Here is a 16,983-nt window from a genome sequence, read left to right as displayed (position 1 = left end):
TTGGAACTCATACACTCCAGCAACAAAGTCAGCACCTTGGAAACCCCAAGACTAAATTATGCCCGCTCTTACAGGTGGTGCAGAGTGGGACTGGTCCTCTGTGTTGACATCTTGTTCCTCAAGACACTTTGCAGTCCTGCACTCAGTACTGACACTCGCAATAACAACAGCAGAAAGAGATCTGGAAGTGAAACCCCATTAAAAATATGAAGAACAGGAGAGTGGTGACAGACAAGAGGTGCTCATTCAGCTCATTTAGCTTGTTTGTTTTTTTCTAACTGGTCCCAGGCTCTCACTCAGCCACTTGCTGCATGAACCCAGGGTACCAGCTGTAACAACATGGCCAGATTGCTTGTTCCTTTGAGCCTGGTTACCTGTCTCTGGACTGCTTTCAGAGCAGCGGTATGTATTTTTGTAATATAGTGAGCAATATTGAACACAATATTCAGCCAGCAGCCATATCAGCCTGCAGCTCAGCAGTGTGAGCCTGGACAGTACCTGAAAGGGAGACTTCCTGGGAAAGATAAGGCTGCTGGAAGCCTTCTGAAAATCTAAATGTCTGATATCGTACGCTCTGTATCCACTAGTGCTGTTGTTCAAAGAACTCTTAACAAGCTGAGCAATACCTCCTGTATCTCTTCTAAATCCAAGTGGTTACACATCTTGAGAAAGAAGAAAAAAAATCAATTGTGTTAACAATGAGGAACCATGCTTTACTTTTGCAAACGTGAAACCATGAATGATAATTTCATTAGGGGTAATAAACCGGGAATAATGAACTGGGCTTTAGGGAAAATCACTACATTAACGAAAATGTTATGCATTTTCCATTGAATATTAAATTTTTACGAACTAAGACAATAGTACATAACTTTCCTCAAGAAAATACGTTCAGATTTCTTGAAATTGCTGTAGCCAAAAATTGTTATTGCTGGTTTAGCTGTCTGGGGATTTTCGTGAGAAATTACATAACGTTGAATTGCATCACGGAACGTATTGTGGCGTCACTGCTACAAACGCCCGGGTTTTTACTTCATGACCTCCGACGCCGGAGCCAGACCCCGGGACCAGAAGAGCGAGGAGCGGCACTAGACAAGAGTAATTAGTCCTGTAAGAGAATGATACAGAACCTGAAGTGAACGACAGAAGGTCGGGTTACGGTGTATTACTCGACTGCCTACATCAAGCGTTTACGTTCATTTTACGCTCATTATTTTACTGTACGTTCAAAAAAGTGTCTCGCCCTCCTTTATTTTTATAAGCGAATTTGCTTTGTACTTTCTTACGGGAATATTCTCTATCACTTGGCAACGTTGCGCAGTACAATCGCAATATTATTTTAATTAAAATCTTTTAGCAAATAAGAGGGGGTAATTTATTTTTGTTTAGGGTTATTTTCGGCTACTGTTCTATCGACAGTAATTTATTTTCAGGTAGTTGGAAGTAATGTTTAAAAGCGGTCTCATTATTACATAAGCCTACACGCACGTACAGTAGTTGGCTTTCTTCATCCTCCTCGGCACTCTCCGCTACGGATATCTAAAAAAAACCCGTGTAAGCATAGTGCGTTTATGCAGTCACAGGTTTGGGACTGGGAGCGCCGAGATGTTCAAGCCCCCACCGACACTCATCGTGCCCTACGGCCTGAGAAGCCTGCTGGCGTCCGTCAGCAGGGCTGTGGTGACGGAGCAGCCGCCGCAGATACGCAGCTTCATCGCCTCCTACTGCTCCGAGCTGCTCTCCTTCAGGAACGGTGGGCGGCTGTTCGTTTCACGGGCCGAGCGCAGCCGAGAGAAAGCATCTGTTTTTTTTATTTACTGTACTGTACCTGTGTTCTGATTTTTCAGAAAATCCTTCCACGGACATAAAGGACCTCGCAAAGCAATTTCAAGAACTAAGAGGTAGGCTGTCATATAAATACAGTGACACGTTTGAATAATATGTACATTTGATGAATAAATTAGTTGGCAATGCTTGACATAGCTTGGTGATAGATAAAAATACAGAACACTGCAGCAAAGAATTGTACATAATCTTTACCAAAACATCCTCTTAAAGTTTATACATTGCAGAGACATCTGTGCACACTTAATTTTAGCCTTGCAAAGGAGAACACTTGCGGTGAAAGGTGGGAAATAAGCAGAGGGTCACTTTGACCTAAATGCGTGTTGAGAAAAAAGCATAGAGTTTGATTTTGAAGGAAGAGATAAAGGGGAATTCTGAAGAATAATAAAAACATGTCCACGTGTTTTTAAGTGACTGGGACAGATGAGGAATGCAGTCTGTTGCTGCACTGTTATTCAGAAGCTTTAAAGTAAAAGAGGTGAATCTGTTGAAATTGCGATGGGTTGGCACCCTGTGTGGTTTTCTTGTCTCTGTCGCTGTGCTTCTGGGATAGGCTAGATTGCTGTGAGTGTCACCAAGATATGGAGCTTTCTGGTCATGGGTGGTAGAACTGGTGCTCCATTTGTCCCTCTGTAAAAAATTTCAAATCCACGTCTTTCCTTTTATATTGTGAGTGCCAGAAGTTGTTACCTTATAAATGCTTATATACTGTACGATACCTGTTGAAAACAGGAGTTGAAAAAAGAGTTTCTTTCCAGTTGAGCAAATATTTTTATAATCTTGCTTATTAAACTGATGAAGCTGGAGAGAATCGCCTACAACACTTAAGTTAGACGTAAGACTTGCAATCAAGTTAAGTAACATGAATGTGGGTGCTGTAATGTTAGTCCTGACAACTAATCAGAGCTCTAATGTTTGCAGAAGAGGAGGTTCAAGTGGCAGAGGAGAAGAAAACGGCAAAGACACCTTGGATTGCAGTGGATGTGTTAGATGAAGCATCTCTCCAACCCGAAGCATCTGAAGACATTACACACGTTCATAATGAACCTTCCTGTGCACGAGACGGTGATCCTCCGTCTCCCCTTCATGCGTCCTCGTCAGAAACCAGTCAGCCTGTTCCTGAGACCCCCTTGGTCAGTGGACGAGTGGAGGAGCTTGCAGATCAGCAGCAACCACTGATGCGGAGTTCCTCTGCCATACAGTCTGGTCCAAGTGATTCTCCTGTTCACGCCAGTCCTGTAAAAGCAGGAGAAAGTGAGAAAGCACTCTGTGGAAAAACGCCTTCGCAGTCTTCACATGTCACATGTGAACCCGACTCCCAGAAAGTGCCTTCAATGCAAGATGTCACACGAGTGAAGCCATCACCACCCGGGGATGAAGACACCCAAGAAAACGAACCTGAAATAAGTTACATTGAGGGTAATGTTCGTGAGAGGCCCAGTGAAGGTGATGGAGATTTGAAAGGTGCAGCTCAGCCGTTGTCTGCTGAAGTACATATTCAGTCCATACATGTAGGCCATGCAGAGCTTGTTCCTGTGCCCAAAGTTTCTCCTTTATTTGCAGAAGTGGTTTCTGCAGGTGATATTCCGAATCAAGAGGAAGATGGCACGGCATCAGCAGTCGGTGTTGGGCAACCAATTTCTTATTTTGCAAAGGATTCAGCTTCTTGTGATGCAAAGACACCTCCTAAACAGCCTTCCAAACCCGAATCTTTGGCGGATAGCAGCAATTACAGCTCCAGTACTGTTCATGCAGTAGATAGCAAAGATGTGGCACCTTCTCGAGCATCTGTTAGCCCTCCAGCTGGTGAAGAAGAGATACATAAGCCTGTTGTTGTGAGATCAGCTGTATTCCAGAGAGTTCCATCAGATAAATTAGTTAGCACATTAGACACAGTCTTGATCACTACAGCTTCTGTTCCCTCTGAGAATATAATCATTATTCATGCTGAAAATCTCCCTGAAACAATAGTATTCCAAAGTGAGGCTCAGGCATCAAAGGACAGTTTAAAACATTCCAGCTCAGTCAGTATTCCTGCTGCCCTCCATCTGGACCAAGAGGGACAATCAGCGACTATAGAAACCATCGCTGAAGCAGTTGTATACCACAAAGTTCCTTCTGTTCATGAACTGCCTCTGCCATCATTGATCGTGGATAAAATTCAATCAGCTCCGCTAGAAGAGTCACCTGATCAGAAAGCAAGCACCGCAGACCACGTTCCCAAAGAGCTTGCTTCTCAAGATAACTTGGGCAGTGAGCAGGGCAGTCTGACTCTCGGGTCTTCTGAAGGACCCGTCCCTTCTGTACTTGAAGAAGTGCCAACCACTGAACCAAAAACAGAGACGCCCACTGAACCAGGACATGAATGCTTAAGAGCTGACAATGAAACACCTGCACTGTCTTCGTCCTTAAGTTCAGAAATCATTTTGGAAACGACACCACCCAGCACCCAAGAGGCTGTAGAGATTTCCTTAGCCGAAAGGTTTAGGCTGCCTTCTATCCAGTTAGCAGTTGCTGAAACAAAGGCCTTGATAAGATTGCTGGTAGCTCCATTGCAACTGAAAAAGAAGCCTGGTAATATTAATACCTTTCATATGAATATGCAGATATCACTGACTTAGAATACTTTAAAGTTCGTAATATTGAGTATTTTATATTGGCTGAACCTACCATGGTAAAAGAGAGAACAGAAATTATTTTTGTGCTGTGTTTCAAATTTCAGATCTGGCTAGCAAAACAGCGTGTGTTATGTTGAAATGAAGTATTTATGTTTTCAAGTAAAATTGACAATTATTTAAAAAAAGTTAGGTACATCGATTAGACCCAGTCATTTATTTTGTTGTCTGTATACTGTATCTAGATGAGGTTTAGATCTATTGTTGCTTAGATGTTTATGTTCTTATGGATGTACAGTGGCAATATAAAAAAGAATATAATATATATACTTGCCAAAGTACGATAGAAACAGATACAAATGATTTTGAGAAGCTAGAAGTACAAAATCTTATTTTTTTTAAAAGAGTTGTTTTTTTAAATAAGAGATGTCTTGACTGCTCCTTCAGTCTCTCCCGCAGAGAGTCCTTCACAAGAAGAAGAAGATGAGAGTATAACAGTTTCAGATACATTGCTATCAGACACTGCCAGCACAGTCGATGCTGAGGAAAAATGTCTTGGAGATTCATTGCACACATCTCCCACATCAGGTGTGGAGAAACCCAGCCCCCAGTTATGACATGAAGAATCACATGTATTTGCTTACATTTTCAATCATGACGTACTTAGTGTACAAATGTTGTTGGAGGAGTTAATGGGGAATTGCCATTAGCGTGTATTGAACTCCCAGTCCAATTCAAGGCTGTGAGGGAGCTGGAGCCTGTCACAGCAAGCAACAGGTGCAAAGCAGGGTCCACCCTGCAGGGGACGCCAGTCCATTGCAGTGCACAAACACACACTCACAGCAGAGCCAGTTTTCCAAGAAACCAGTTAACCCACCATCATGTCTTTGGACTGTGAGAAGAGACATGCAAACATGGGGAGAACATACAGACTCCATGCAGATAGCACACAGAATTGAACTTGGGGCCCCAGCAGTGCAAGGCAGCAATGCAGACTGCTGTGCCGCACCTGTGTTGAACTTAATTAGCTTGAATTCAATAAACAAACAAATGCTTCATCTGAACCGTGCTGCCCTCAGCCCTGCAGTGCATCTAGACCACATTCATGCTGATAAACCCCTTGTCTTTAAAGGTTTGAAGTCTTTACGTTATACATGAGGATTCTATAGATTATTGTAGAACACTGTTCCTCTGCAATCAAGACCATAATCGTAAATATTTAATTATGTTTTAAAAAAAGGCAATGCTGAAACTCTTGTTGTTTTCCTAAGTGGGAGGTGTGAAAGAGGACCACCCAGTTTCTGAACTAGGGCAGGTTTTGCCCTCTCCTGAAGAGGGCGATCGAGCTCAAGAAGCCCCTGAGGCTAGTGGCTCTGAGGGTGAAGGCTGGGTAGCTGCACCTGCTCTTCTCCAGGTGTCTCAAGAAGGGCCAACTCTGGAGAGGGGGTTCGGTAAGGCTTTCCAAGAGTTGGGTTTGGATCTGCAAGATTGATCTTTTTGTCTTCAAAACTAGCCTGCGGTGCTCTCATCAGTTTTTTAAATAGGAGAGGGAAGAACCAGTTTAAAACGATGCTATAATTTTTCTAAATTATTGTGTAACACATTTACAACAAAGTTGCCTGTTGTAATTGTACTCAACTCAGATGTACCCCCTTCTCACTAAATGTCGTGTGAAGATGGATGGATGGATGGATAATCCTGTTTTTACAAATTTGTTAACATGGTTTTTGTCTGTTTACTGTATGTGAACCAGGTGAAGGAGCTCAGCTGACAGAGGACTCTGATGCACTAGTGCTGGCAAGGCCAGAAGACCCTGTTCTTCTCCGGGGTGAGGACTCCCCAGCAGAAGACCCCAGAGTAGCTGACAGAAGGGAGCCCTCTCACAGTCTGCTGGAATGTGTTGTTCAGGCCCCCGATACTCTACAGACCTCTGCAATCCCCAGTGAAGAAACACAAATTGGTGAGGCAACACCCGTCATGTATTTCTATCAATAAGATGTTGACAATTATAAACGAGGTGTCAAGCTTGTAATCTGGCTTGCTCTAGAGACCCCTACGGGAAGTTTGTGAATCATATCCACAATACGGCAAGTTTCAGCAGCTAATAAACTCCATTTACCATTTACTGTAAAAATGTTTTTTTTTAACATGCCATAGAGGTGGAGACAATATGAAATACTGTCATTGAACTGCCCTGAATGTACAGGTATCAGTTAGGTTGTTAGGTTCTGCTTATGAAGAAGTCACATTAAATTTTTATTCTTGATTTTCCCTTTCTGGTAGAGAGCTATACGGAGAGCAGCAGACCTGAAGATGTCTGTGAAATACAGTGTCAAGCCATCCTAGAAGACACTGAAAATACTTCAGCCCAGGGGATATCTGTACCTGAAGTCCCTTCAGCCCTGGAACTCAGTGAAGAGGAGGCACCAGGAATATTGCTGGAACTACTAGAAACCTCCTCTGATCTGCAGATTATAGAAAAGGACTCTGGTACTGTTATTTTTCTTGATTGCTCTATTATATCGATAGAGAAAATAAGCATGTGATTCTACTAGATGTTACTTTTACTCTTTTAATTTTATTGTCAATGCACAAATAAAACATGACTGGAACTTTTAAGCGAATACGTTATGAGCTTGAGCTTGCATGTGGTTTCAGGTTTTCCAGTAGAGGATGCGCTGGACAGTGAGCTAGCAGAACAGGACACAGGGATGTGCTCGTTCCCAGTGCCTCTGCAGGCTGAAGAGCCCTCCACCAGGACCTCTGCTCCTGAGGGATGGGTGGGAACAGGACTGGAGACATCGCAGGGCTCCACACACAAGCAGCGTGAAGAGCATAAACCTGGTAACGAAGCGGTTTTTAAATCCACTTCCACCTCCATTTCTTACAGACCTAGCATGGCCTCCTTCTAGTGAGCTTAACACTTCTGCTGCGTGTATTGTAATGAAATTATATCTGTTTAGATTTTGACTTTAATTATAACTGAAGGAAAAAATTGAGTGCATTTAAGGTTCTCTGTACACTCCTTTGGGTGTTTTGGAAGTGTTGCTATTACATAAACACAGCCCGAGGTACTGTAGGTAGTGGCTGTTTTTGTTTTGATTGGTATATGTAATAGATCTGAAGTGCTTCTGTAGTTTCTAACAAAGAGTATTGATCCGATTTGATGCTTTTGATTTAAAATAAAAATCAGAAACACACTGATCATCAGTTGTTTTGTCTTTTTGATCTTTCAATGCTCTTTCGCTTGCTAGTAGAAAGCCCAGAGGACAGTCCCAGCCCTGAGGGGGTCTCCGAGCCGCTTCCCCCCACTAGCCCTGCCGACACAGTTCCTTTCCAGCCTGGAGGAGCCCCAGCCCACGACAGCTCTGCTGATGAAAAATTTCAAACCGTGGAAAAGAAACCTGGCAAGATAATGTTTCAGACTTTTAGATACTTGCATGTGAAGGGCTGCTTTCATTAGTAGCAAAATCTGTTAACATTATTGTGCACCTGTTGAAGAGGCCGGCACATGACGTCTTAGAAAAGACGTTTTTGCTTTTTTTGTGTTTGAAGTATAAAATAATTATATAATAGAAGTAAGGGAGGAACATTAGATCTTAACTTCACGCACTACCTCTTTCTTGCATATATACAGTAAGTCTGGCACCCAGGACTTCCTTTCACTACAGTAGCTCTCCCTCTCATCTTCCTCCCCATATACACCTAGCTCACTCCCTGCAAAAACGAGGGGGTGTGGTCAGCTCATCCTCACGACTGGGTACCATGTTCTCGGCTCCTGTAGGCAAGGCTCACCACATACAGTACTCTCTACACGTCACCCCGCTGCTGTATCTCATGGATTAGGATCCAGCACAACTACAGACTTATTGGATATGCAGTAACTGGATAATTCACTATTTGTGTCATTACCTACAGGATGGTCTTTTCTCTTTTATCTTTAACCTCTGATTAGAAATATGAATAAGAAACAGAAAATAACTTTGGCTGGCCTTCTCTTCCAGGTGTGCCGGTAGAAAGTGAGGAAGACTCTGTTGTTCCGCAGGACGAAGAGCCCTCCATCAGGACGTCTAGTCGGGAAGCCCGGGTGGGAACGGGACCAGAGACACACGAGCAGGGTGAAGAAAACAAAAATCTCGTGATTCCTCTTCTTTTAAAGAAAAACATACTAAATGTACTTTGTTTCGGCAGTATTTTAAAAAGTTTATGCCTTGTTAGCAGAGAGGCCGGTGGAAACAGCGTCTGACCACCCCGAAGTTACCTCAGCCCCGGAGGCTCCTGAAGAGGACAGAATAGGAACTGCCCCCGAAAAATCAGAAACCTCAGATGAGCCGCAGGCTGTGGAGAAGGAGCCTAGTGAGATGATATTTCTCATTTGCTTCAATGTTTGATGCTTTTCCTTTATAATGTAAATTATGGAATAAGCTGAGTCAATATGATCATGTTTGAAATATCAGCGAGTAGCCTGGATACAGTGCCGAACCGTTCCTCTCATTCACACCTCTGCTCTTCCTCTTTTAATAAAGCAAATGTGGATATGCTGGACAATCTGTTTTTGCCAGTGGCTCATTTGGACACGGAGCACGAAGATGTGGAAGCGATGCTACCCCGTAGCCCCAACATGACTGTCCTGGCTGTGCAGCCTGCCCACCCTCCTGTGGGACCCCCCGAACCCCAGCAGGTGTCCACACCAGTGGGCGAAACAGAGTGTGCAGGAAGTGGCCGAGTCACACCACCGGCGTCTCAAGAGCCGAGAACTCCGACACAGCCCGGTACGTTTAATGTTTTCGCCATTGGACGCTCCTGAGTAAGAACCGTAAAAGGAGTCTGAACAGTGAACAGTTATTTATTTTACACTGTGAGAATCTTTCAGTTAAGTACCAGAAATTATGCTGTATAATCACGAAATTCCCTTCCCAAAATAGTAAAACCTTTTAGTACTTATAGCTTGTTTTCAGTTGATTCTTAAAAAACTTAATGTGTGTATACAGAATGTACATAATGGAAAATGATGGATGTAACTGTTTAGAATGTTACTTGAAAACAGTATGAACCTCATTGGTTGTTTTACCTGCATAGATACAAGACAAGATAAGATTTATTGTCCCCTGAGGGAAACAGTGGCTCATATGCTCACTGTACATTACTGTGCTCTCGTTTCTGTAATTCTCCATCAGAGAAATGTTATGAACATAAATCAGACTGGGAGTGTTCCTAAAAACCACTGCCTTGAGCGGTTTTCTCTCCTTCATGTTGGTCTCCTGTTCCTTCTCTCCCTGAAGCCCATGACCGCCAGGCCCCAGCTGTCTCTGATGCTGAACATGTTGCTGGTTCACCAGACACCAGTGAAAAATCAGCTGAGATCAAGCGTGTGGATCGGGAGGCTGGTCAGGCTTCACTTCAGTGTTTTTAGTTATAGGCTGGTCTCATGTTGTACTCAAATAGCCGTGCAATTAAGAGCTAATGTGTCAAGTGTCATATGCAAGATTGCGTTTTTTGGTTCCCTTTTTAATTTTAAAATGCTTATGTGGTCTTCTTGCCTTTCAACAAGAAAAAAGGCATTTGAAAATCTGCAGACAAGGTGTAACAAGGTTACCTGACTGCTACATAACATATTTCACAAGATTACTTTACAAAATCCTCTATTCACATTTCTACAAAATGCAGACTTATGGTAGTTTATTATTGTGTTGAAAAATCTCTTTGAATATCTTTAAAATTAACATAACCCTTTACAGTTTCACTACCTCTGTCCAATGCATCAGGCTAAAATCATCTCTGAAACTTGGCATCTTCTGTCTCCAAAGATGAAGAGCTTCTGCAGCCTGAAAGTGCATCTTCTCACATCCCTGCCAGGACAGAACCTGCTCCTTCAGTGTGTCCAGCAGAAACCCCAGAGGATTCACTAAGTGAACCTGGAAGACAAGCTGGAGAAATGGAAACAGGTGTGTTGTTTCATTTTCAATAATGATAAACCAGTATAAGCACTTAAAGTATTAGGAATCCAATCAACATGAAGAATGCAGTTCACATCTGAGTTCATCAGATTAATAAATGACGTATGAAAATGTATAATAAAGGAAACTGAGCCTCCTTCTGTGTAGCTGCAAGGTCAAATATTGAAATGCAAACATTCGTTTACAGCTGGAATTACATCTCAGCTACTCCTTTTTAGACAACACGGATTTCTTCTATTTTTACAATCATTTCTGCAGTTTCCCTCACGGGATCAATAAAGTATCTGTCTGTTTAGTCCTCCAAAACTTCAATTAAGCTTAGAAGGGTGAGATTGTGTATTGAGAATTACTGTGAACGTTCTACTTCTACCAGGGCAGAGGTTCTCCGATATATTGAATTAAATACACTCGTTGAATAAACATTTCTCTTCAATGAAGAAAACCTTCCTCAATTTTTCTCATTCAGCTGGGTACGTGGCCGAAGAGGAACATCCAGCTGTTGTCGAACCTTCCCCGGACACAAAAATAGCCAAAATGCCCCCAGACAGCGTTGCTGCAGAAGATATTTCAAAACCGAAATTTCCTTTCTTCCTATCAGCAGTGGAGGGAGCAAAAGCCTTTGTGAAGTCAATTAAAATTCCTCTTGCGTCCCTTAATTTCCCCACAGAGCCTAGTAAGCTACGCAGTTCTTCGTCGTGGAAACTGGTCACTGCATTTCAGAAATTAGTAGCAGATAAACCCTAAAACTTAAAGCAAGTAGAAAATCAGAAACTGTCGATCCCATTTTCAGGTGAGGGAGCTGCTGAAGAAAAAACTGAACAGATTTCTGAAACGGCATTGACAGCCATCCCAGAACAAAGTGCTCCTTCCCAGCCAGATGCTCCTTCAGCAGTCCCCTCTGCCCAGGAAGAGAAGGAACCTGGTAATGATTATTGCTCCTTTATTAAATACCTCTCTGGCATAATATGGAGAATTTTTGTTATAGTTTATACTGAGCATCAAAAAAAGTAGGACTCTTATTTATGCACTTACTGTATGTTATTAGGGAAATAAAGAGGGATACATTACCTCAAATGGACTGGTCAGTAGGAGAACCCAGTCCTCTTTAGCCAGTCTTGTGTGTAGAACAGTGGGCATCAGTGGGTGTGGAACAGACATGCAGAACAACATGTTTATTAATGTGCACAACATTAATGAGAAGGGCCGGTAGGAGGGTCCAGTTGCTGTGGTCTTTTACTTGTAGTGTTTGGTGGAAGCCTGACTGCACAGCACCGTCCAGTCCTGAGACATTGCCTGCTGTCCCTCCTGCTAGCTCACGTGCCAGTATCCCAGCAAGGCAGTGCCCATCCTGGGGCTACACTTAGAGCAACAGGTTTCTTGCAAGACTGTCATGTTGTGGATTTCCTACTCGGCACTTTTGAGCTCTATTCAGTATTTGTGGGATGAGCTGGATTAATTCGTGTCATCTGTGGTTCAGAGATCAGTGAACGGGCGCATGTATGTCCAGGTACTGGGAGAGGAATGTGGCAGAATGTCGCAAGACAGTTCCTGTGACCTGGTGCACAACAGGCAGCACAAATGTCTGGCTTTTTCTTCTTCTAACACAGGCCACACACAGCTAGCTTGTCACTGTTGATGAGAAATGTGTATTATGCGTGTTCAATAAAATCACTGAACCTTCAACAAAAAGCATTTCCTAATAACAACTACAGTATATGTTGTAAGTGATGAACGTCTTTGTATACTTGTCATTTGTAACACTTTTTAATTGATGCTGTAGACATAAGATTTTTAAATATGACCCCCACCCAGACATTATTAGAGTGTGGAAAGGTGTTTTTCTGCATTCCTAAACATTGTTCTCTACTTTTTAAAAATAAAAACAGCATCAGAGCAACAGCAGGAAGCTGAGGAAGGCCCGGCAGCAGCCGGTGGCGTTACTGCAGATGAGCACGTAGGTCCTGGTCTTGACAGTTCAGTGCATCAAGTCTGGACATTATATCACCTAGCACATCATGCTGAGGAAGGAACTCTCTCCACAACAGTGTTATCCCAGCCTCCTTTCAACGGGAGCGCCGCCATCAGGAGTTTTGGGGCTGGACACGTCCTACTGACACAGCAGCTTCTTCAGAGCACACGCGCAGAGCAGCCCGCGAGCGTGCAGCAATTGGAGCCACTCCGACCCACATCCCAGGGAAGCTACCTGAGCCACAGGAGTGGGAATCTCCACCCAGCACGCGCTCCTCTTTCTGGGCCACCCTGCCAGACTCTTGGGCCAGATCACTTGATCATCCAGCCTGCTTCCTCCTCCAGTACACCTTCCCAGCAAATAACAGTCCCCAATTACTTTCTGGTAGTGTCCAACAATGGAGAAGACCAGAGAAAAAGAAAGATTACCTCATCAGCAAACATGGGCTCCAGGGATGTTAAAGCACACTTGCTTACGGACGGAGGGATCTCACCGTTACCTGTTGGCAGTGTGAGATCTCCAGCTGCGGTGAAGCGGGACTCTTCTAGGTACCTGTCCCTTTCAATTCCACTCGATGATCTTCATCTTCCAGGCAGCAGGAGGCAAAGTCAGCTCTTGAACGTCACTAGTGATGAGGGCAACCTGATTTATTCACCTGTGCACATCCATGTGGTGAACCTGGTGCAGCCCGTTGGCACAGAGGGAGCCTTCGGTGCACAAGCACAGAGGCGGCCGTGCAGTGCTCCAGTCAAGCTGAGTTTATCCAAGGCGCCCCCCTGCCAGCAAACGGATTCAGGTACAGTGGCAACACCTCGCTGCCTGAGTAAACTGAGCTTACAGTGGTATTTATGTAAGAACTTATAATATATTACACATATCATTTAAGTAGTTTCTACAATTACATGTTGAAGAGGCATGATTTTGTTGGTCCTGTTCACTATCTTCAATGTGTACAGGGTGACTTGCCTCAAGTCATTCAGGAACTCTCAGAAGAGGAGTATAAATGCATTTTTCAGCACAATTTCTGTCACTAATGGCTAAACTTGCCCCCGAGAGGAGGCTGTCTGTGTGGTTGCTAACTGATTTGAAGATCGCATCAAGCCAGGGTGTCGGCTTGAACAGAAGGCCTGGGGAGTTTAAACCGGACTCTCGCAACCTTTTGTGTAAACATGTGCCTCCCGGTCTCGGTTCTCTTTTTCCAGCAGCAGGAAATTCTATCTGTGCCCTCTGGCAGGCGTGGCTGGCAAGGGCGTGGTTAACTCTGAAGCAGTCTGCTGGCTTGACTTTATCAGTGACAGTGAGGATTCTGAATACTTGAACTGAGTCCCATTGTAGTCTTTGCTAGCCAAGATTTAGTTTTAACCTGTCAAAATGGAACATTTCTCAGAGTCTGGGAATGACTCTGCTTCCTCTTCTCTGCAAGTATTCCAGAGCTAGAACAGCACCTCTGTGGCTTGTTAAGAGAACACAGCTAGTCTCGTCTGAAGTAACCTGAAGTTTTGGCTGGTGTTTTATGGATGGGCACTAGATGAGCACTTACCATGCCATTTGTATTACACCTTGACTTCGAGTGACAAAAGCCCCCTGTTACATTACATTTTATGATTTATGGAATTCACACACATTTTGCTCTTTAGTGCTTAAAACGATTTTCTGAAAGTTTAGTTTCAAATTAGTCTCCAGCCAAATGTCACTAGTTAATTGATATTAACTATTATGCAAAGACAACTAATAATAATAATAATAATTGCTTACACTTATATAGCGCTTTTCTGGACACTCCACTCAAAGCGCTTTACAGGTAATGGGGACTCCCCTCCACCACCACCAATGTGCAGCATCCACCTGGATGATGCGATGGCAGCCATAGTGCGCCAGAACGCTCACCACACATCAGCTATCAGTGGGGAGGAGAGCAGAGTAATGTAGCCAATTCATAGAGGGGGATTATTAGGAGGCCATGATGGGGTAAAGGCCAGGGGGGAAATTTGGCCAGGACACCGGGGTTACACCCCTACTCTTTTCGAGAAACGCCCTGGGATTTTTAATGACCACAGAGAGTCAGGACCTCGGTTTTACGTCTCATCCGAAGGACGGCGCCTATTTACAGTATAGTGTCCCCGTCACTATACTGGGGCATTAGGACCCACATGGACCACAGGGTGAGCGCCCCCTGCTGGCCCCACTAACACCTCTTCCAGCAGCAACCTTAGTTTTTCCCAGGAGGTGCAGTGCTACACAACTGCAGTGCTAGTCATGCTGTAAAACACTATTTAAATGACAGCACTGCATAATGTCAATTGCTGAAGGTGCACTGCAAATTATGACATGGTATAAAGGTCATTAATGAAAACTAATATGATTTGTCTTGTGAAATAGTGAATATCAGGAATGGTGATAAACAAGGAACAGCCAAGACTCAATGGGCCCACCAGCAAAGATAATGTAAGCTTTTTTACCTTAAGAAATTTAACACTATGTACACAGTATCATGAACCATGTCACCATAGCAAAATTAAATATTTTTTTGCTCAGTGTATGTTAAACCTCTAAACATTTATATGATATCTCTGTCCTGTTTGAATTGTTTTGTTTTTTTAAAATAATAAAGAAGTGTTATAAACACAGTAACATGCTCATCTCCTCATAACTGTTAGTAAATTTTGCTTTATAATATTATTTTGCTTGTCTCAAACAGGTCACAACATGCTGGACAACAGGAAGGATTTCTCAGCATTGGCAGGTTTTGGCCTTTACAGATAGAAGCCTTACTTTGAGTGACCTCTTTTCCTGCGTCTTAACTGTGTGTGCTTTCAATAAACTTCAACTGCAAAGTTATTGTTATTTTTTTCTTTAAGGATATCAGAAAAAATAATGCAACTGTATTAATCCTTAATAACAGTGCTGTAAATCAGATGACAATGACAAAGTTTGTCTTTAGAGTTACACAGTAGCCTTGTAGTCAATTATTAAGTTATTGGAAACTTACAGAAATAATACAAGTTCATACTGTGTTAATTCTGAATACCTAAATTCGGGGGGGGCGGTGGCTCTGTGGTTAAAGATCTGTGCCTGTGGCTGTAAGGTTCTCGGTATAAATCCAGAAGCTGGCAGAGAAATCCTACTCTGTTGGTCCCCTGAGCAAGGCCCTTCACCCCAACTGCTCCAGGGGCGCCGTATACATGGCTGACCCTGTGCTCTGAATGCAGAAGACAAGTTCAAAAAGACACATTCCTAATTTCTTTCCTGGTATGGTGCCAAGCTGAATATTTTGGTTTGTTGGATCTTTATGTTACATATAACAACTTTTGGCTTTTAAGTTTTACTATATGATTCCAAGTTAAAAGAGATTTGTGTTGTCCTAATTGACGCCTTATGTATGAATTTAAGAACTCATCATTTCCATTGCAGGACAACGCTCTCGTCTAAGCTATGCAAGCAAATGATAAAATCTTCACCTTCACTGAAAGAAGAACTGGATACTATTAAAGAAACCTAACAGTTTGTTTTGCCCACTGTAACCAAGGTCAGCAAAACACATGGTTCTTGGAACTAAAGATCCTGACACATCTAAAATGTACATTGTACGTGGTGTCACCTCCAGGCTACAGTTGACCAGAAGGGTAATCTTGGCATAAATCAACGGCTCTTTTGACAGCTGTCGAAAAATGTTAGACACAAGGGCAGTAAATGTTCACCGCATCTAACGAACTGAAAGTTTTTTTAAAAAAATAAACAGCTTTCGACAATGTCATTGTGCAGATTAAATTCATGTTTGACCGGATTTCTGTCGAACCCCGACATTTTTAAAATAGCACTAACGTAAATATGTTTTAGCACTGATATTACGGTTTTCAAACCATTACAACCGTGCTACAGCAGTACTGTGTTCTGTCTCATGCAGGCGAGTGATTCGGGTGACACATCATGTATTACAATAGCAAATGGCAAGAGCTCATTGACTAGTTTACTGTGTATCACTGGGGGAAACCGAAATCATCCGAAATGCCCGGACCCCACGTTGGGTGACCATTCCGACTGCATTTTAAATGTTTTTGCTGAGTTAATAAGGGGCAATAAATACAGCTGTAACACACATATCACTAAAGGGCAAAGGGACAAGTCATCTAAGCTTCAAGAGCCTTCCAGTGAAGACACAGTAGTCTGCCTCTGTCTGCGTACAGTGCTGGCCGGACGGCGAGGACGCGCCCACCATTGTGAGCGCACAGTGAGCCGACCTGTCCCGGGACAGCCAGACCTGCCACCCTGTCGGCCTGTCCCAGGACAGGGGCAAGAACCGGGAGGCAGATCTGCATTACGGGCTAAGGCGCCAAGGTGGTTTCTAGGCTCAATGAAGCTTTATCCACAGAACGTGTCATCTCAGCCGCCGCAGTGTGATACAGTTAAACTTTGGGGTCGATAAATAAAAGCTGCATCCGAGGGTAAGAGGCAAAAGAACAGGTAGAGTTCTATAGTAGGTATCTACAGTGCCTTGCGAAAGTATTCGGCCCCCTTGAACTTTTCAACCTTTTGCCACATTTCAGGCTTCAAACATAAAGATATAAATTTTTTATTTTATGTGAAGAATCACCAACAA

At 43.2% G+C, this 16,983-nt stretch overlaps 1 protein-coding gene across 14 annotated transcripts; it reads left to right on the top strand.

The window, feature by feature from the left end:
* The first annotated feature begins 1,002 nt into the window (after positions 1-1,002).
* On the top strand, positions 1,003-15,224 carry LOC107078144 (microtubule-associated protein futsch-like). Of its 14 annotated transcripts, none has more exons than XM_015353808.2 (20): positions 1,003-1,110; positions 1,578-1,753; positions 1,848-1,901; positions 2,767-4,419; positions 4,908-5,048; positions 5,732-5,911; positions 6,214-6,420; positions 6,744-6,950; positions 7,119-7,304; positions 7,715-7,867; positions 8,465-8,578; positions 8,679-8,816; positions 8,987-9,232; positions 9,743-9,847; positions 10,268-10,405; positions 10,884-11,090; positions 11,208-11,339; positions 12,304-13,182; positions 14,766-14,831; positions 15,085-15,224. In XM_015353808.2, exons 2-19 carry the CDS (start codon positions 1,606-1,608, stop codon positions 14,828-14,830), a joined length of 4,953 nt encoding a protein of 1,650 aa, XP_015209294.2. In that variant the 5' UTR covers positions 1,003-1,110; positions 1,578-1,605; the 3' UTR covers position 14,831; positions 15,085-15,224. The 14 variants fall into 14 exon arrangements, with proteins under 14 accessions (XP_015209294.2, XP_015209295.2, XP_015209296.2 ...); XM_015353809.2 differs by having other exon boundaries at positions 1,008-1,098; XM_015353810.2 differs by having other exon boundaries at positions 1,051-1,149; positions 1,584-1,753.
* The last annotated feature ends 1,759 nt before the right edge of the window (positions 15,225-16,983 follow it).

Source organism: Lepisosteus oculatus, chromosome 6 (genome assembly GCF_040954835.1).
Source record: "Lepisosteus oculatus isolate fLepOcu1 chromosome 6, fLepOcu1.hap2, whole genome shotgun sequence".
NCBI lineage: Eukaryota > Metazoa > Chordata > Actinopteri > Semionotiformes > Lepisosteidae > Lepisosteus > Lepisosteus oculatus.
This window is presented reverse-complemented; position numbering and strand designations above follow the sequence as displayed.